Source organism: Genypterus blacodes, unplaced genomic scaffold, assembly GCF_046128005.1.
Source record: "Genypterus blacodes isolate CSIRO-AG114 ecotype Tasmania unplaced genomic scaffold, CSIRO-AGI_Gbla_v1 ptg000052l_1, whole genome shotgun sequence".
NCBI classification, from domain to species: Eukaryota; Metazoa; Chordata; class Actinopteri; order Ophidiiformes; family Ophidiidae; genus Genypterus; species Genypterus blacodes.
The window spans coordinates 1,461,439-1,483,219 of NW_027466864.1; the positions used below are offsets into that span (position 1 = coordinate 1,461,439).

At 42.2% G+C, this 21,781-nt stretch overlaps 1 protein-coding gene across 1 annotated transcript; it reads right to left on the reverse strand.

The window, feature by feature from the left end:
- Positions 1–182: 182 nt before the first annotated feature.
- On the reverse strand, positions 183–21,520 carry emc2 (ER membrane protein complex subunit 2). The gene is made up of 11 exons (XM_076150393.1): positions 21,452–21,520; positions 20,633–20,746; positions 18,745–18,809; positions 17,730–17,815; positions 15,945–16,002; positions 12,160–12,245; positions 11,791–11,850; positions 8,786–8,867; positions 8,419–8,529; positions 6,534–6,638; positions 183–863 (listed from the first exon to the last, which is right to left on the reverse strand). Exons 1-11 carry the CDS (start codon positions 21,489–21,491, stop codon positions 777–779), a joined length of 894 nt encoding a protein of 297 aa, XP_076006508.1. The 5' UTR covers positions 21,492–21,520; the 3' UTR covers positions 183–776.
- Between the last annotated feature and the right edge of the window lie 261 nt (positions 21,521–21,781).

Below are 21,781 nucleotides of genomic sequence, written 5' to 3' on the forward strand. Positions count from 1 at the left end.
TGTCTCTCGTCCTTTCCCCCGGGACAGTTGGAACAGGTTCCATTAGGATCGGTGGGACAAGAGTTGAGTTCGGTGTCACAGCTTGACAATGTGACACGTGGAATAAATGCACTCACACGATGAAGAGCCCGCTGAGGGTGATGTCATCGCTACAAAGAACAAAACACACTTTCAACTCTGTAAATAGTTCAACTTTATATTAAGATGTTTCAACAGAACTGATCAAAAAAATTAAGTTTTATTAAGATAAAGGTGTTTCATTTACAGGTAAGGAGAGAACATAGTCAGTGCAGACAGGTGGGATCGCCACAGTGTCTTTATAAATAGCATTTACAGCCCGCGTCCTCTGTCCTTGCCGTGTGCTTACAGCCTTGATGTGATTGTGGTTAATTGTGACATACGCTCGAGTTAGACCTAAAAGTTAGTAAGGGTTGAGTAGAAAAGCTGTTTCTCCATTTTGAGGGAAAATAACAGCTGGTTTAATATGATAATAATGAGAATTATCTAAATAACTTGGTCGTACTTTCAAATTTTGCTGGACCTGTGTGATGTTCCGAGATCCCAGATGAGAGGGGAAAACTTTACGCCTCAGCAAAACAAATGCCTGTAATTGTCCATGTCAAGTTCAATCAATTACAGAACCGAACTTGAACGCATTTTTAAAAAAAACATGTGATTAAGATCCAGCTCTGGTCACAATGCAAGGCTATTTCAGCTGCCATGAGGCATCGAGTGTGTGTTTGTGTGAACAGGAGGGGGAGCGTAAACGGGGGCATCTAGGACATGGTGATCTGCATGGACTCCAACATCTCCTCCACAGTCTTCACGGAGCATTTGTTCTCCTTGGTCCCACGGCCGGCCAGCTGCGTGTCAAGAGAGGGAAGGTGAAAGGCAGAGAGTCGACGGAGAGCGGGACAGAGAAAGAGACAGAGCAGAAGGGGGGAAGGGGGGTGGGGAGGGAAAGGGAAAAGAGAACATCAGCTCATTAGGTCTCTGCCAACTTCAGTAATGGAGAGCCAAACGCACTTGAACGCAGCCTCTCAGAGGCCATGATAACGTCATCTACCCATACCACGCTTCACCTAACTGGGCACAAATATCTCCCAATTTGAAAAGCTAGAAGCAAAAATAATCAGACAGCAGCAATCATTAGGTGGAATTAGCCAACAGGTCATGCAAAGTAGAAAATGGTCCCTCTGATCAGGCGGACTTTCCCTGATTGTTGCACTTGTGCCATTTTAGCCCCGTGTGGTTTTGTGCTCCAAGACACGATGCCTATATGATAAGTCTACTTCCACAGAGTGTCCAGTGCATGAGTGATCACTACTCAGCTCATTTCTTCTCTGCATTGTCAGGTTTTTATAACGCATTATAAAACATGATTCACAGATACATATAGGACTATAGCACATACATGCACACACACACACTTCTTCTTGCCAATTCATCTTTGAAAATGACAGGGGCGTCCCCTTAAAGCAAAGAGCCGAGGATATAAGGGAAGGTGGTGCAGGTTTACCTGTCGACCCACCTGCTGAGGCTGACAGAAATCTTAGCGAAAGCCTCTATTATACAGCATGCAAAGTGTGATCAAACATTTTCAATCTCTGTCTTGTCTGATGTAGTAGAAGTTTTTCTGTTTATGACTCAAAATATATTTTTTGGCCAATCTCTTGAGGATCATCAGGATCAGTGCCACTTGATTCAGAATAACAATGAAAAACAACAAGCCAAAAACTTCCAGGAAGGAATTAAGCGCTTGCAGTGACCGTAAGGAGCCGCCTCCTGCCACGGAGGGTTTGCAAAACAAGAAAGGAATTAAAGATAGAAAAATCCTGACCTCCTTTTTAGCTCGAAGGTTGTGTATTATTTAGACAATATATAGATTGTCTAAATAGCACTGGAGGATTGTCTACACAGTGATGTAATACGAGCAAATTATCAAACAAAAACATTCCTACATTATTGGAAGGGGGGTTTTAAAATAAATGCAGATAAAGTCTTAACTGAATTGATGTGATTTGGCAGTTTTCTTATAGCAAGTCAAAGTTGACCAAACTCTAGGGAGGCCTGTGTGTGTGTGTGTGTGTGTGTGTGTGTGTGTGTGTGTGTGTGTGTGTGTGACACATGTGAACTGCTGATGTTTTGCCTTCTATGATGTCAAACTTAATGTTCACCATCTCTGAAATGCACTCCATAGATAGAAATCCAATTAAACCAAAACTGTCAGCATTCACATGCCAATATGAAAGTAGTAAAATAACTGAGATTCATGCTTTTTAAAGACATGATTCCCAAAACGGGGCTTCTATATCACAACCCTGTTTATGAATAGTTCATTTCCCAATAAACAGCAGCACCTGCGGTCGAGGCAGCTGATTACTTTCCAAAGGCTCAACATAAGAAGACATATCCAAAGGAGCATTTGCCATTAAATCTGACAGATGGAAGGAGCATATCAAGACGAGCATCATAGTCTGGAGAGGATATTCCCAAAAAAAACATCTGCTGCTGTGCAGAAGTGCCACAAATATATCTGAAACAACTGGAACATGACTGAACACCAAAGGAGAAGCAGGAGGCGACGGCACTGGAGGCCACTTTCAATTAAATCATTATGAAAACAGCATTAAGCGCACTCAAACAGGCTGGGGATACGGTTTCATGCCCATGCTGCGGCTGGGCCAGACAGCACATTCTGCATGTCCTCTGAGGTGAGAGATGAGCCCCCAGAGAGAATGTGCACACATGCACCGACACGAGAGGACACACAAACACAAGATTGCGTGTTTGTGAGTGTATATAATATATACGTATACATACACACCCTTCACTTCTCAAGACACAAATTCAACTCTGGTGCCCGCAACAAGACCGTCTTCCATTTCTTCCAAAACCACGCATCTACATTCTGCACAATTGCAGAATAACAAAACAAATCAGACAACACTTGATACTATGCAATGCAATATAAACCACTGATTCAACGCTTGGAGGCATTTATTCAGTGCGAAGCTTTGCTGCTGCTGCTCAGGCTTCTACATGCAGAGACAACTTACTGCCTAAATGTTGCCTATACGGTATTTCCATGGCAAAACTTTCTTTCCTTCCCCTTTTGCCAAACACTCCAAATTGAGAGGGCAGTTGGCTAAGGTGTACAATCGGCTGTGTAATTTCCAAGTGTGACTCATTCCTCTAGATTTAGGGTGTGTATGTGGAGGGGGTAGTTATAATGATCAGTCCGATTCATTGCAATGCTGCCTAATGTGCCATTACCCCGGGTCTGGTAGTCAATTATCTCCTCAGCCTGGGGTGAGACCTCCACATTAGTTCCTGCACTGTTCTACAACAGCAGGATCAGAACAGACAGCTCCACATCTATTTAGAGCATCTGATAATAGAGCTGTGACGCAGTGGGAGCCTATGGTCCGTGACAGAGAAGCTAATCAGGGAATCTGGTCAGAGAGTTAAGGGCAGGAGGGCAGGCCATGTAGGGCCGCTCTCTACCCACATATCTCCCGGTCTTTTACGTGTCAAATGACCCCGCCAAGATAATTACTTTTTTTCTTTAACGTGCCCCCAGTCAGTCATGACCTCTTACCGATGTCTGCCCCCACTTGCACTCACCTGCCCACCTTTTTCTCACACTGAGGTATGACAATCACCAGGTACTGGAGCCTAATAAAAGCGGACGACTGACACGAGCAACGCTTTTAAGGGGCCATCAATCAGCCAGCACAAGCCCACAGCAGCCTGCAGCTGTCCGACCGAAGCCCTAACGGCCGCTAACTTCTAAAGAACTCAGAAGCCATTTAGCTGGAGGTGAAAAGGAGAAGAAGAAAAAAACCCAAGGAACAGAGCTTACAACTTGTCATTTACCTCATCTCATGTGCATGCCCACACATAGCTGCGTAGAGAACACAGTGCGTGCCCTGCTATTACCAGGCAACTTAAACAAATACAAGAGGTAACAGACGGGCCAAAAGCAGGGAGGCGGGACACAACTCACATCATTTCCCTGAATAACAAATGTGCGACTGACTGAGGTGTCTCATTATCACCAGGTGGTAAAAACCTTAAACAGTCAAAATGTTCTTAACGCTTAAGCTTTGTCCATTGCCCTCCGACAATACCCGAATTATTATTAGTATTATTACTATATATCATCATACTGACAGATAACAATATCACACATATTTGCTTCCCTGATGCTGATTTCAGAGTGAATCCAGTCTTGACTTATATTAAGATGTGGACAATAGGTGCTAAAAAAAAAAAAAGGTGACAATTCTATTCAGAAAATCATCTCAAAACGTGAACAAAAAAACGACAGCTGCCATGTACGACCAAAAAGGAATTGGTCAAGACATGGTCTAAGACTTACATAAGGTAATAGCTGTGTGAGTGCCAGACAATAATATCTATTTGGAGCATCACAGCCAACATCACCAAACACAGATGTGTATCCCCTGTCTGTGCGTAAAACCTCTCTCACACGTCCTCAGCCACAAAGAAAATATTTAATCAAGGGAAAACACATGTGCTATGCTACTGGTCACTCGCTCTCTTCTGCGGATTGCAGCTCTAGCTGAGGTCCCCGGGTGATGTCATAACAAGTCTGTTGCCAAGGATGTATACATAATGTACACACAGCCTATCAATTGGTATATGGTGAATTGATAGCGTTTTTTAAATCAAAATATAGAAACAACCGGTCACAACTTTAACCATTTAGTGTAATATTTTCAACATAAACAAACACTCTAGCTGGCTGGCTGGCTGACATATCATCTTACTATTTGACTAAACTTCAGCTGCCCTGCCCTGCCCCCAGATGTCACTGACCCTTCGAGAAAATTGTGAACACTGTCAAAATGATTTTCAGTTTGATGTTTTCTCCCCATTCTCTTTTGGGCTTCTGATTTATGATTAAACAGCCGGCACATTTACACATACAGTACATCTTGTCTCTTGTCAGCATCAAAGACTTACTGACAGCATGGTGCAGTCAGCAATCATTTTGATCAAAGTGACAAAAAGTGATGCTTGACATCCATGGACACTTCTTTGACTGGTTTTGTTGACAAAATTGTTACAGAACAAAGTCGAAGACACTGAGACAATAAGTGCCACATGCAGTGAGAGCGTATTCAGAAAAAACATTGATCTGAATAAATGCTCTGAATAAGAGCGGCTGCAACTAGGAGCTTGAAGAATTAGCCTACACAAAAAAAAGCAGCACAACTTCAGTTACCACGGTCCACTCTGCTTTAATCCACAAACTTAATAGAACAAACAGAAGCTAAGCACTCTTCCATGATTCTTCTATAAAAGTTGTAAAGGGGAATTGCCATTCAGCATGAAGTTATTCCCATCGACACTTTTCCAGCACAGCCCTCATACTTGTCTGGGAGCGCAACATGTGAAATGTGTCCATAAGGCAATGAGAGCCGAGTGTGGTGAGACGAAGTCTTTAGAGGCTCAGCGGGAAGCCCCTCTCTCAACAGGACCCACAGCAAGGAACTGCTTATTACACGTTTAACTGTCAAAGCTTAAATAAGCAACACATATGGCCCATGTGGCAAATTTCTTTTAAATATGCTCTTATACTTGCGTTGCCATAGCGACAGCATAAACCATATTTGTGATCATACAGTATCTGTACACTCTCTCACTTTTTCCCCTCTTTGTGTTGCATGCATTTGTGGATACACATATAATGTGTGCGCGCACACAAACTCTTCTTCTACCTTTAGTCTCTCCTTTTGGGGTCTTCAAAATGATTCTCAAACACACATTTGCTCACAGACCCTATGGGTCAGACAGATTTGCGATTGTTGATTTAATAACAAATTTAGAACATATCAGAAAACTGCAACTGAAGAGATAATCCTAAAATATATAATTAGATAAAAATGTATGCTTTGGAACACCCATTTTGTGCTAATGAGTTCCTGAGGCCCACGTGGAGAACACTAAACTGGACTATTGATCTCTGCTGTGGACGAGCATGATTGTTGTGCCGGGAGGATCGGCATGTTCACCAGCAAGAAGCTCATCTGTGAAGCAGGGGTGCAGGATAATGCCGGAGCAGACATTGTGGCCTTAAGTCAACACATTAACAGTAAATGTACCTAGACACACTGGTGGTTTTCAAGTTGACAGTCTCAGACAGTGGGTTTGTTATTACAACTCTGCTAGTCAGATGCGTCCCTAAGCACTGCTGTGCATTCAGGGGGCAGTGTGTGATGAATGGTATTCACGTCATATGCAAATGAGCGGGATTTCTGGACAATCAGTGCAAGTAGAAAGACAGTTTAACAACAAAAATGTCATAACAAAACCTGATTGGTGGTTTTTAGCCTGATGCCTCCACATTACTAATGTGGTAAAGGGGAAGTTATGGGAAAAATGCAAACACATTTTTTTAAGACAGAAACAAGACTAGGCTGACGAGGACAGTAACATTGATGACATATTCAGTAAATTAAACTTCAACTTCAAAATCAAGCCTCCACCTATGCATGACTCACCTTATAGGCTCTGTTTATTTGATTGGCAGCCCAGGCAGCATACTTCATGTTGTCCTTCTTCACCTTGGCACTAACCTTTGGGCTGGCAGCAATGTGGCTTGCAGACTAAAAAAAAAGTGAAAACAGGAGGATGAGGCAACAAAAAAAAAGAAAAAGAGAACAGGGACAGGGGTGTTCTTATATCAGAACTTGGTGAAACAGCAATAAAGGCGTAATGGAGATGAATGTGCAACCACTCTTACCATCTCCCACTCCACCAGTCATTGTGGCAGAATGAAGAGAAAAAACAGACCTTGGCCTGATGACACAGAAGAAATCGTTTATGGGGAGGAAAAAGTGAGTGTTTTAATGCTCCATACGTATGAAAGCCTTTCCTTTCCCGCTCCGATGTAAAGTGTCACTTAACAGTCCTAATTTCTCCAACACCAGTGACTCCCTCTGATGAAAGTGTGTCTTCAAAAGCCTCGGGTAGCAGCGAGAGGCGTGTCGTGTGAATCACACTCTCTGCTTGTCTCAACGACTCCCGTCCGAACCACAAATCCCATGTCTTTCCCATGTTCTTGCCATCATCTCCACGCAGCAAACCCCAGAGGGCTTACCCTGCCTGCGCTTCAAAGCCATCCCTACCAATGTGCTGAAACTTTAACTACACACCAATCAACCTGGCCCTGCTTTTTCTATAAAATGGTTTGGCGGCTGAATATTTCAGTAAGCACTTTCTTTCTTTCTTTTTCACTGAAGAAAAACCTCAATTTAGGTGATGTCTACCCAGACAGGCTACCCCTGAATAACAGTTTGCACCATTATGGAGGGGAATCCCCAACACAAGTGTTGTGAGTAACTAACCCACAACCCCACTGTGGTAAATGCTACCAACTCTTCTGTCAGGAATAAAAGAGATGCCGAGAACTTCCTGCCCCTTCATTGAACTTTTTGCACCTGTCAAGCTGTGGACCACCGAGACTAGCTGACAATCTGCAACACACACTCGGAGACACAGTGTGACTGATAAAGAAAAAACTCCCACCTGAGGTCTCCATTAAAGACCCGAGTGTTGGTGGACGCCTCGTCAGGAAATTGTTCAGGGTCTGCTCTGTCTCCAGATGACTTTGAGGGTTCACAGAAATGATTGTCTCAGTGTGACCATGCCCTGCTTCTCCCGTACTCCCCGCCTACACCTCCAAGCACTTCAAGTGGTTTCAGAGGTTACGGGCCCTGTGCTGGTATGAGGCGTTTGGACTACCTGAAGAATCCCAGTGCAGCATAGAGGAAAACAGTGGGGCTTTCTGTGTAAGATCTGCTTCCCCTTTACACCATTTATTCCCTGTTTCACTTCGTTTGTGTTCTTATGTCAGGTCTCACTTACATATGATGCATTGGCACTAGCAGACAACATCCTGTTTAAACAAATATGTAGATGAAAGGGCTGTTCGGCACAGACAAAAATCAAACTGGCACCTGGCTGGTTAATTTGCCACTGTCAGAATGCTAGCAGCAGTCGTACTGCTCTCCCTCTTGTGCTTTTCTCTCTTTCCCTCCAGGGCTACTTTATTTATTTAAGTCATAAACATAAAAAAGGTCCCACCAAAGGGGTATTATTACTAAAATAAAGAGCTCCAGAGGGACAGACTTTCCAATGCTGGAGTTCACCGTCTGAGTCAGCAGCGAGTTGACCTGTCTTAGAGCCCCTTCTTCACTCACCCCAAAGCACACACACACACACACAGACACACACACGCTACAGTCTCACTTGACACACTCAGTGGCAAGCCCAACCTTGACAAACCACAGGGTTGAAAAAAAGGAAAGAAAAATCTGTTTTTGTTTTTTCTTTCTTTCCCTCTCCCTTCTATCCCACTTTTTCTTTGTGCAAGGCAGTACTCACCATGTACAGACCAAACAGAGCCCTCATGTTTCTGTTGTTCAGCCTGAGCGCCTGGGCAAAATACTTTCTGGAGAGCTCCAGGTTTTCCAGTCCCCCCTGAGTGTACTTCACCTGTGTGAGGAGGCAATAAATACGGCCAATAAGTTGTGCTGAAGGGCAGCTCGAGCTATGACAGCATGACATCTGAATAAGCAATACATGACAATCCTGTGTAAACATTTCTCCTTTCATGAGCCTATATTCCCAATGACGTTAAGTGCGGGTCGGTGCCTCTCCGTGTCAGAGAGAGGCACCATTCACAGAGAGCTAACATTTATTCCACAGCTTTCCCCCATGCTTGATGACGGACATCCAGGCGTGTACCTACCTCAGCGTACTGCTCACAGTACAAGTGATTGTGAGGGTTGGTCATCATCAGCTCCTCCAGACAAAACGCAGCTTTTCCATAGCTGTGGAAATCACAAGCAAAACAGTGAGTCGATTGATATAGCTGTGGATGTGTCATCTTTTAGCTTGCTGAACTGTGAAGTACAGGTTCTATGTCCAATAAATTTACAGGTATAAAACTGGATATAAAACTTCAGTGGCCATGGTTCAGTTTATGTGCAATGGGCCTTTAGCCTATATTGTGGGTATCCATAAAGATCAACCACATGGCATTAAGTATATTCACAGGCTTACACTAGTTACAGTAGTTTCTCAGTACAGACAGTTGGCAAAGTTTAACGCCTTTATAGTACGATGATTCTCTTTCCTTTGGGGACACTGAGTAGGAACTAAAGGCGCGCAGTGAAGATCAATCTCATCTGTGTGTATTTTTTCTTTAGCCTTTAATGTGTAGTTAACTACCTTCCTGAGGTCAGCACTACAGTAAGAGCTGGCACACTGTGCCTATACTCAGATGAGATCACTTCTCAGCAGCAGACTGCTGAGCTGTTGACCTCACACTAATCTGCTGCCACTCCAGGTCTAATACACAGTTTCCCCTTCACTGGACCAAGCCAAGAGGAGCTCCGATATATCACTGCACACACAGTCATAAACGTCTCTCCACCTAACAAAAAGTAACTGATACACACACACACACACACAAATATAGAAACGAACCAAGAAATGGAACATGGGGCCACTTGCTATCCATCAACACATGCAAACACACAAAATAAAAGTTAAAAGGTAAATTTTTAAAGCCAAGCCTTTAGTTACATTTCATGAGCTACAACCTCTATTTTGCCACGTGTGCCATTTTACGTGTTTTTGCACCAAGCTTATCAGTTTGCAAAAAAAAAAAAAAAAAGACCCTTCTCGAGTCAACAAGCTTCTACACTGGAACAGATACGATGCCTGTTTTCAGAAATGTCTCCACGAGTGAGAAAGAGGAATGTACTGGCATGGTTTTTTTGCGGGAACCAAGCCGTCAAAATGTTGCCTGCCTGACATGAAGGCTCTATCAGTCTGTTTAAGTCCAACATGTTAACTAGCTGAAACATTAATGTGATAGGAGGAAAGGAGGGGACAGAAAAAGAAATAAATAAACAGGGGGATGGGGTCGAGTAGGCAGGGAGATCAGAGTACTCGAAAAGGTTGGGGGCTGCTTACAATTACCACTTCCTCTCTGTAAAGACTTTCAGATGTGCTTGTGCAGTGGCCATGGCCTGCAACACAGCCTGTTCCATCAGCCATCAACTAGAGTGTTGTACGAGAGCCAGACACTTACCTCTTCTTCTCTACTTTAAGCCATCTAACCCTGCCATCACCAAGCTCCTCTCCATATCCTTCCCTAAGCCTACTCAATACCACAGTGCTTGAGCGAGGTTGTATCCACCATTATGTGTGAGACTTCACGAATCGCATTTGTTTCTTTTGGAGTTCAATAAAATCCATCGAAGTGGCTTTCCCCTTCCTCTATACCACATTCTGACTGGATGCGAGACAAAAATGGATTCAGATTGTGCACAGTAGGTATGAAAAAGTTATTACTATTTATCCTGTAATCTTGGATGACCAGTCCAATTTTGTGCAAGTCTCATAAGCTGGGTCAGAATGCAAATTTAGACAGCGGCTCCACACAATGCTTGCAAAGAGAAGCAGGGAGAAAAGAAAAAAAACAATCTCGTCTAAACACCACTGGTATATGGATTGTTTTACCAGTGTCAACCTAAAGGCTATTAATTACATGTTTAATGTGTTAACACTGATGCCTGCTGCGACCCTAACAATGGTTGTGCAGAAACACAGTGTTTTGTTTATTTTTAGCTCCTGGGGTGCCGCACAGTGAACAAGGAAAGTTTATTTCTCTTCCTCACTTCTCCATCAACCTCTGTTTTCTCTGGCTGGGGGGAAGAAAAGTGCCACCACCTTCTCCTGGGAATTTCACAGCAATCGCTCTCTCTCTCTGACTCCTGCTCTATCCCTGCGGAAAAAAGTGGCGATAATGCCAAGCTATCCGGAAGAGGAGGAGGGGAAACAGGGAGTTTGTAACCAAAAATAAAGAAAACAAAGAAAAGAAATTGACACGCCTGTAGATAAGGGGCTGTGGGAGTGAATGGTGTGATATTAGAAGTGTTGGGATAAGCCGCAAGATAATCCGCTCACCCCTGGATTTCCTCAGGCTACTACAGCAATAAAGCCTCTCAGACAAAAGCAAGAAATATTCAATAAGTAGCCTTCTCACCGTGCTACACATTCCTGCTGCTGCGGCCCTCGTACCAGAGCAACCATAGAATCAGTGTGCCCACACACACACACACACAGACAAAACCACAGTTCAACTGCATACACTGCTTGACTGACTTCTGAGCCCCAGACAATTAAGGAAGGATAAAAAGTGACACAAACAAAATTATTTTTTCTTACAATGTTCTTGTCTGTCTGACAATTCTCCTTGGCAACTGAGATATCAGTGGGAGGCCAGGGAGTCTTTTCCCCCCCTTATATGTAGGAGAGGAGGCTTAAGGCTGCAATCCTATTAAACTACTCTTATGTGAAAAACATGGACAGGGCTCCATTCAGACCCCTGGCTGAGTTAGGAATCTTGCCGCCTTCCATTGTGGCCATTCAACAGCCCTGTGAAGATCAAGCCATCAGCGTGATCTGAAGCCCAGTTTAACTGACAGATACAAGATTGCCAATGTGTGAGGCACTTTCTAGATACAAAATGTGGCATTGAAGGAACAGTTAACCCAACACTAATATAAACCATGTCTGGTGAAAAGCTGGATATGTGAAGGGAGCATTTAATGTAAAAGTCCATCCGACTGAAGTTATTACTTATTTTCTTCATTAACTAAGTGCTCAGAATAGTTTTTTTTAATTCAAAGTTATCTTCTACTGTCTGTAAAAATCATGCTTCAAAACTTCAAATGTAATTACTCGTGTTCGTTGATGTAGAGCTCTGATAACTCGTGCCATGCTTCCTGGTCACCAACAAACCTGGAAAAACAAAATGGCATTTCAATATCTTGTTAATGCAAATACTGAAGTAATAAAATGTCTCAAAACAGGGAATAAATAGGATAACACTGTAAATAAAATGCCAGTTTCAGATATTTATACAACAGTTATTAGCTCTCTTAAGAACAAGGGCCATCAACCAAAATGTCAAGATCGAAAAAAGTGGTTGTTGAGGCGCATGTTCTGTCGCCTCAAAAGGATTCATATTCTGGGTAATTTTAAAAATACCAAGAGAAGTGAACAGGAGGAGGTTCCTGACCCTCTCTTTCATTCCCTAGTAATACGTACTGCTCCAGATACTCATTGAGCTCCCGGATGGCTTCAGCGCTCTTCCCCTGGGCCTTCAGTATGGAGATCTTGCGTTTCCTTGCTGCCTGTTGAGTGCAAACAGAGGATTAGGGACGGTTTGCCTTAAGGGGGCGAGTTTGTGTGCGTGTAACTGTGTGTGCATGTCTACAATGCACAGTCACTTCCAAAAGTAATGTTGACATCAGATTAATTCATATGCAAGTTGTATCAGCACACAATTAGCGATAGTTAATGGCCATAACCGGCAGGCATCACAGAAATGGAGCTATACAATACGAGGGAATGTTTCAGAGTTGAATGAGCTCAGTAGCTGCGATAAAGTGGTGAGTCATCGCGTAACCAAGTGGGGAAAATAGCACACTACCCCAAACCCCAACGCCTGCCTCTCTGCCTGCACGACATACATCTAGAGCTGCACCAGCCCAACTTACATCAACTGAAAATTGCCTTCTGCTTCTTTTTGATGTTGAAGTGACCTTAAGGTGGATTAGATTCTCATCAATCTGAATTAGAACACATTACTCCCGCTGCTATGACTTTTCCAAACGTTTCACTCCAGCCCCCACCTCCAGCACTCCTCTCTGCAGTAAATGAAAACCTAAAGAGGGGGCTGCCGCTCCATTAGAAGTGTACAACCCCGCCACAGCCCATTTTATTTATGGACTGGCACTTGATTGAGTGGGGCTTCCTCTCTCCTACACTCATAACCAAAGCCATTGAGGGCTGTGTGTGAGTTATATCAAGAGGGCTGTAAATTTGGGCCTTAACTGACACTGCCATCACAAGAAATGCACTTATCTATCACAGCAGGGATTGGGACCTGCAGAGGCACTGCACCCTCAACTGATCAGAGGAAATGCATTTTGTATTTTCAGGGGAAAATGCGACCCCCTGTGTTGTTTTTGCATTAAAAGATGTGGATCAGGGTTGTCTAAAGGTTACTTGAGAGAATTTATTCAAATTGTGTTTGGCATATTCAAATGTTCCAGCAACAAGAACCAGATATGTTTGCCCTCTGCCTATAAAACACAAATATAACACTCTAAATCTAGTGGATTTCACCAGGACTTAATGTTACAGTGTGTGAGAGTCTGGAAGTTATGCTCACTTCAGGCTAAATTGCAAGCAGGTGGGATACTCTCTTTTCATATTTAAAAAGAGAAGCAGAAAAAAATCTAACACTACAGTGATGTAGAATGTGGATTTTTACACTTGTGCACTCCTGCTATCACCCCACCCACCTCTTTTCTGTTTCTTCCCAAATAAAGAACCACTTGGGGCTCAGAGGAACATATGGAAGTTGGTAGTCTAGAAAGTCACACAACACTTTATTAAAACGAGGAGCAATTCCAAACCGCTCCTCTATCCTCCTTTCTCTAACTAATGATCCAGAAAAACTTGGCAGTGGATCTGATCCCTCCGTTGTTGTGATTCTTTTTTAATTAGCGCTCTGTGGAGACCTTAAGAGCAAAAAGTGGATTATTTACATCACCTCTGGCTCTATGTGACGACCTACCGCAAACTTTCTTTACAATAAGAACCGCCACAACAATGTTGGCACATCTAGAATGCAGTATTTATACTTTAAACTGGAAAGAAAAAAGGGAAGTGAAATAAACAAACAGTATGGGGGAGAAAACCAAATCACTTTGGTGCTTGGAACTCAGAACAACATTACAAAATATTTCTAGGACATACAGCAAAGCACATATATGCCCTGTAATGAATGAGTGATTGCATTTGACTGTGGGTCAACCTCAGTAAGAGTCTCTGTGATCCCAGTGGTTTATTAAGGAAATACAATATTTTAATATTAAACAATTAGGGTCAATATTCACAAAAAAAAAAATTTGGGGGGGGGGATACATGTATGCACGCAGACGAGAATTTTGCCAGATCATTGCTGTAGGTATTGGAACATAGAGAGCAATGTAAGGGCTAAGAGTTTGAAACATTTTTTGGACGCCGCCATGGCAAAAAAAAAAAAATCCTTGAGCAATTTTTGTTGATTCAACAATTTTGGTTAATGGGTACCACATCTATTCCACAGCCTGTAATTACAACAGCTCAGTTTCCAATCTCTGCTCCGCATGCTGGGATGCCTCGCAAGTCTTCCTTGTGGTCGCCAATTTTCCGCCATTTCTCAGGCCCATCCCCTACCCAATTCTTAAGAACACGTTGGGAGAACATGCAGGGAGAAGATAGCCCTCAGTCCAGACAGGTGACCTAAACAGTGTCAACATGCCACTGGTCCACCCTTCACCACTACACCCATGTCATCCAGGATTGTGGGAAAGAGGTTTAAGGTTAACATCCCAGGGATAGAGGACCTATTTGTCTATTTTGTTCCATTCCAGTTCCGAGGTTTGACTGACAGCTTCTGCTTGTAAGGGTGGCAGGAACCAGCATTCAGTGACCAGGAAACCGACCATTCCCTTTCCGAGGAGGTCTCTGTAAATCCCAGAATATCTGAGCCATTTTGGGGTGGTGCCCTGAGATTCTTTGAAATTGCAAATCCCATTGTTAAAATCTTGGGTCATTCACCTCCCTTAAAATGTAACAAACATAGGCTGATGGTATCAATCTCTTTCAGTGTGTAGATGACAAATGCTTTGAATATGTATGCATAATTTGATGGGATAAACACACATCAAACTTGTATAAATTGGAACGCAACTGTCCTTGAAATGAGTCCTTTCCCATTTTTGAGGCAGCACAGCCAATAATCAATGTTAACATCTAACAATAAACAGAGATGGTCTCGACAAGGTGGGAGTGAGGTGGAGCCTGGTGGGATGTTCCCGTCCACCGAGCGAGATAAAGACGATGACACTAATCCTTGAAACCGCAGCAAGAACAGGGGTGGATTATATCAGAGGAAGATATAATTTATTAGTTTTGTCATCAGGGCTTCTGCTTGTTTTAAACAGATAGTCGACAATGTGAGGAATCTTCGCATGGCATCCAAAACACAAATGTCTATTCTGTGTTTCTACCTCACTGCCAGCCAAGAGAAAACGTTTAATACATCTAAAGCAATCCATATGTCAGCACAGCAAAGGAAACTTGTTGAACATCTCTGGGGGAGGGGAGGGGATACAGCCAAAATAAATAAGGTCATGGTTTCTTTTGAAAACCCTTTAAAGATTTATTTTCTTGCATGGCCACATGTTCTTATGGAAACAATTAACAGCAGGTACATTATGTTTTGGGTTGGTGGTGGGGGATTGGCAGAACACTGGCTAGACATGCTTCTGCAAGTCATTTAACAGAGCCCGAAATGTAAATTGAGAAAACAAGATAGTAAATACGTGACGGGGAAACAGGAAAGTAAGAGCGTTTCAGAGGAGTCTATTTTTCCACCTTAAAACAAAGTCAACTCTGCACCTGAAGCCAGAAGACAACAGTGGAGAAGCTGTGACAGGAGCGCAGCCGTGTTCACTGAGGGTGGGGGTCTGAAATGTCACGTAAATCACAATCTTCAAAGGCCAGACCTTTATTTACGCTTTAGGTCCACCAAACATGTCTACCGCTGACTGCAACCATGAATCAACACCCACTCACCTGACCCCTACCCTTAAACACTTTGCTGTTGTGTGGGTGATAGTCTGATCAGCACTGCGGTTAAGGTCAGAGAGGCCAAGGGGAGTTACACTGGTAACACCAAAGTGCTTCAGCAGATTTAAAGCCTTGATTTAAAGACCGAGACCACAAAGTGAAGCAAAGTAGATTTTTCCCTTTTCTTCCCGGCTTCTCCTCCTTACCGTATTGGTGGGGTCATCCTGAAGAATGGCATCATAGTGCTTGTTGGCATCATCATACCTTCAGTGACAGGCAGAGAGAGAGAGACAGGGAAACAGACACAGTGAGAGAGAGAACAGATTTGTTTTTTCTAACCGATCCCAGTCACTCCCAGTCGTTTGAAATTAAGTGGTAGGGAAATCAAACAGAGTTCAAGGCAATCAAGTTTCTGTATATAGTGTTGCACGTTCCTATGATTGCATTGAGGCTGTACAGAAATCAGCAGTGATCTAAAGAAAGAAATAAACAGTCATTAAAGTTTAGGTTGCAGGTCTCACAGCCAACCTTGTGAGAGGCTTATATCACTTCACAGTGACTCATGAAATCAATACAAACAGAGCACTTATATAAAAGGCTGTATTTTCATTTGATTGTATCCAGTTTGATTCACCTTTAAACAAAATCAAGTCGCTGCTTTTACATTCGTCCAGATTTGCAGTGGTTCGAAGTTGTTGGTTAAGTTGTCTGTTTCTTGGCCTTTCCATAATACCACAACATGCACACATATGAACCTGATAAGCAACAATATCCAACACAGCATGCCTCAAACTCTGGGAGTGAGCCCACATGATTCTGTTTAAAGGAGAAATTTATGAGCTGTAAATATCAAATCATACGGTAAAGAAATCTGGGAAATAGAAGGCATGTGCACTTCACTTGTCATGTCAAATCAGGCACTGAAGAATGATTTTTAGACTTTTTTCTATTAGGGATATGAAATGCTGATCTTTTTAGTGGCCAAAGGCGGGGTTCAGTGATCAGAGACTGTCCCGCCCACACCCTAAAACAGACAGAAGCAACTCTGGTTCCAATTAGCACTGCGCAGCCCCACTTCCAGTGCTGCTGCTTCCCTCACATTCACTTTATTACTCAGCCACACTTTGGGAGATTTCAGATGGCACCAGGCAACCACTCACGAGCCTGCTTTGTTTATTTGGGGACCGAGCGTGTGTGCATGTCTGGAGCAATGGGACTTGGTGTTTGAAGCTGCGTCATTCTCAAGTGTAGCTCTGCCTGCTGCCAATTAGATCCCAGCGTGCTGTTTATTTAATCTGACAGTGCCGAAGCAATCACTCTCAATTATCACATAAACTGTAACATAACCGATAAACCAGCAATGGCCATCCAGAAGGGGGAATGTGAGCGAGGTAGCAAATAGATTGAATTCCCCTTACTTCAGCCTAAAAAAACAGCTGTTTATGTTTCTATTCTACTTACTTCTTTCATAAACCTTTCAGATTCAAAAATAAAACAGATGGGAGGGATGGAGATTGTGGCGACAAAATTTACAGGGCTGCGGGACGTACTTGCAATACAGAGACTAAAACCGAAAAGGAAAGACAGCATGAGAATAGAAAGGGAGAGCAAAGGAAAGGAAAGAACAGAGATAGAAACCAGAGAAGATTGAGGGACCCCCAGAATAACAGTGGGATCCAACCACTTCCTTCTCGGGAATCCCTCACTCAGGCTAAAGGGCCACAGGACTACCGAATGCTGTACCCTTCCTTTCCCCACCCACCCCCATCTCCAAAGGAATGCTGGGTGATCCAAGATAAACATCCAACAACCGTGCACACATAGACACACACGTAGACACACAGTCACACATACTAAGACCATCATACCACTTAGGATACGGTAACAGTTCTTTGCACCCAAGCCTCCCACAGCACCATACATAACAGTGAGGCCGTACTTCTTTTCCCCCCCCTCATCTCCCTCTCCAGCTTTTTGGTCCCGATGCTTACCTTTCCAAAGCTTCCAGCCGCATGCCCGATAATCGCTTCACTCTGTGGCTATCTGGAAACTGCTTCCTCAGTTCCTGTAGACAGGTCTGCAAGGATGTGGGTAGAGGATAGCGAGCAATTACAGCTGGCTGTGAGGGTAACGGTTTTGCTCATATGCATACTTCTAATAAAGATAGCAATTTCTGATTTTTGCCAAAGTTAAAACAGCACAAAATTATTACAGTGGGAATAAATAACAGAAAGACAAATGTTTAGCATCTATGAATCACGTTTCTATGTTTTCTCACTTAGGAAACCACCCTCTCCTCTATAAAAAGAAGAGGGAGGATGCTTTCTGTTGCAGATTACTCTGTCTTCTATAGAGAGCGGTGCTGAGAGATTTGAGGAATGGTTATCATCACATTCAGCGTTATCCTGTATGAGATGGAAAAATCTGCACTGCAACCTGAATCTTTTGCTCTATCCATCAACTGAAGTCTGGTGCTTCTGTTTTTTTCCCCTTCTGGCAGCAGTCGGGCTAAAACGATAGCCAACAGACAACTACGTCTAATGATTTGAGTTTGTCTTTTCTGTACTCAATGAGTCATTCTTTTAGCAAAGGAACCCATCACATCCATACAGATGAACCACTTCAGTCATCATTATCTCTTGTACTTTTTCATTCCATAAAGATGTAGCCGTAAAGTATGAATATTTTAAAATCTGAACTCAAATACCTCACATTCAACTTTAGAAAGCAGACAAACCCTGAGGGAAAAAGCCACATTGAACTCCTTAAATGATGGCCAAGCTCAGCTCACACTTCAAGCATGCTTCGCCACTCATTTGCTACACCATCTAATTCCAACTTTCAGCAAATTATTTTTTCCAAAGTACAGACAGGGTAATACCATTTGGCCACATACAAACCCGTTTTTTACATTTGGCAGAGGGTGGACAAGGGGATGCTGCAAAGTAGCAAAGACTGTGTGAGAGGGAACACTTGGGTGTGTGAGGGGGTTCAACGAAAACTTACCAGAGCCAAGTCATCCCGACTGCAGTCCAGCGCTGCGATCATCACTTGCTCATAAATAATCCATACTGGGCAGAGGAGAGAGACACACACACACACACACACACGGGAGACTGTGTTACCGCCCTTTCCAAGTGTCTTGTGTAACACAAAAATATTATATATTGGGCAACACACTTGATGTATTGTGCTAAACTCTGTCCCAAACAGCTGCACATCATGTTTTTTACTGCACAGCCAAACTTCTATGATGGAAAGAGTCCAATAGAGTGGTAGACACCGTTCAGAAAACTTTGCCATTTCATTTGAACATGTTTCATATTAATGTTATTTATTAAAAGCATCAATTACACGTTTAGACAGCTAAAATAATAATTCATAAATTCAAGAAGATTTCAGGCATCTGCCCTTGCATCAGTCTTCGGTGTCACATTATATATTGTCCTGAAGAGATTAATGTAGGAGATTACAATTGCACACCTGCCAGTTAAGCAAATAGTTGCAAAATGTTAATTCAAATAGAAGTTGCTATATCCTAGAGGTCTTTTTTTTTTTTACTTTGCATTGACAATTTGATACTGCTTTGTAGGACATGTAGTTAATTAAATAAAATATTGTACCAGTAGAATACTAAAGCACCACTCAACAAACACCATCTTTTCAGTATTGTTTTTCAAATACAAAGCTAATCATACTGCATGCCATCATAAACAAGCACCACAGTCCCTTGTTTCAGATGGTTGATGGCTGTAAGAAACCAAACAAATGTTTATTGAAATGTTTGTTTTTTTCTGACAAGCATAACATTATTACATTCTGACAAATAAGCAGAAGTCATATAATATGTGAGACAAGTATGCTTTGACCAGCAAACCAGTCAAATGGCTTTCCCCAACTTATACAAACAATAAAACAATCTGCCACATAAACCTTTGATTATGCCAAAACAAAGTGGAGTTGTTTTTGCCTTTTATGATTCCAAAACATGTTTTGATAGTTGCCATCTCATTTCACAGCAAATTTAAGAGCTGGTTTCAATAAAGCCATGATATGTTACGTGTTTATCCTTCTCTTTAAGAAGTGCATGAATCATTCAATGACTAGTGTGATGGAGCTTTAGAGCATAAGGTCATTCAGAAGAACAAAGCCGTCCTAAAGGAACCCTTCACATTTAACATGGTAGGTAAAACAGTTAGACATTGTCATTGCTCTTTCCAATCATTCTTTTCCCAGATAAAGCATCTAATAATTTACATTTCCCTTGAACTAAAGTAATTAAATGGCGATGTTTACAATTGTGTATGTCTGGATTTGGTGTCTTTGATGGTTTTCCCCATCACAGCAAACCTAAGGACTTTATGTCTTCAGTCAGTACAATCTCACCCGCTTAGATCAGTTATATCTCACAGGACTGCACGGATGAGTCCAAGGTCACCGGCTCTTTTTACTGGGGAATAATTTGTGGTCCGCAGCAGAAATATATATATATATTCACCTCTTATATCCATAATGTCATGTACTAGTTGCTACAAGACCATAGCGACGAGCCTGAATCATTCTTGGAGTTCGCACCAAACCAAAGAAGTGCGTGTGGGCTGCTAGTGTAGGTCTTACATTATGCTTGTCACAAAGAGCAGTATAAACACAGTTTTTCTGAAATGGTAGCAGAAACTGCATACTTACTGTAATCTGTTTTGACAGAGTGAAATGTAATAAAGTGTGATGTATAAACCACAATTCTGACACTTGATCTCATTATTTCTAATGGCACAGATGAAAATAACAGTGTGTGTCAATCTCAATTAGCCAACTTGATGGTTTGTATAATTGCTACATGTAGGCTACCTGTAATGGTGTCAAATTTGGTCTGGCGGGGGGGGGGCAAACTTACTGTCATCTCCCAGTTTAGATCCATGGTCACTGATGAGCTCTTCTCCAACATCTACAATTTGTTCGCTATTTCTGCAGTTGTCCTCTCTCCATTTACGCAGCTTGTCTCTCATCTCTGTGGACAAAGTTGTGTAACCATAAGCAAAACCTCAATCTAAGATAATTAGCAGCATTAGTCTGAGGAGCGAGTTAAATGATACCTTATGGTTCAGATAGTTTTCAACATACTGTATCTGGCCTAGATCTTTAACTGCTCTGTACAGTGTAAGAAACGAACTGGGTCGACGTGTGCAAACTATAAATATGAAGATAAGCTTAAATGCACAGAAAAGCGGCGGAATAAAGATAACGGCTTCTAGCCGCTGCGAATTCTACAAACATTACGTTGTCTTTTATTGTGCTAAAGGACGTTCACAGCACCAGACACCAGCAGCGAGGTTGTGCTACAGCTAACGTTAGCCGAAGCCTCAATCCATCGTCTATCTCTACAAAGCAACAATGGTTAGCTGCGTCCCATGCAACACGACTATGCTTTATGTTTAACCACCACAACTTTCACACAGTCAAGAAAAATTAAATACTGTTCAGACGTTTGTTGAAGAAAACCATATGTGGACATGGTACGTTAGTTTAGCATCGATAGCTTCTTCACGTTAGCTAACTGTAAGCTTGTATGTCAGTCATACCGGGACAGCGACTACCTCTCAACATTGCTAATACACAAAAACAAACACCTCAAGTGTTTAGACATATACGCACAAAACACTTCACAATAATATGCCATTTTGGCCCAGTCTTTGTCTGTTGTTCTCTGTCTTACCTTCCCAACCCACATCGTACATTTCTGATACCGACGCCATGTTTCCTCTTTTTGACAACAGACGCAGAGCGCAACGTCATTGATTTACCAACTGTAGGCGTTGCCAGAGTATATCATAATTATTATTATTACTATTATTGATATTAGTATTATTAGTATTCATATTATAAATATTATAAGTATTAGTATTATGTATAATAATGTTTATAATCTAATATAATGAAAATACAAATAGTATGAACTGAACCAAGCAGGATGTAAATACTATATATGCAAATGTGTTTCATGTATTATTATCATTTATTTGAATATTTTACATTTATTATTTTT

Coding starts and splice junctions, on each gene's coding strand:
- emc2 (XM_076150393.1), bottom strand. CDS start 21,491: ATGGCGTCGGTATCAGAAATGTACGATGTGGGTTGGGAAG. Junction 20,747..21,451: donor GTACGATGTGGGTTGGGAAG/GTAAGACAGAGA, acceptor CTTTGTCCACAG/AGATGAGAGACAAGCTGCGT. Junction 17,816..18,744: donor GTCGGGATGACTTGGCTCTG/GTAAGTTTTCGT, acceptor ACATCCTTGCAG/ACCTGTCTACAGGAACTGAG.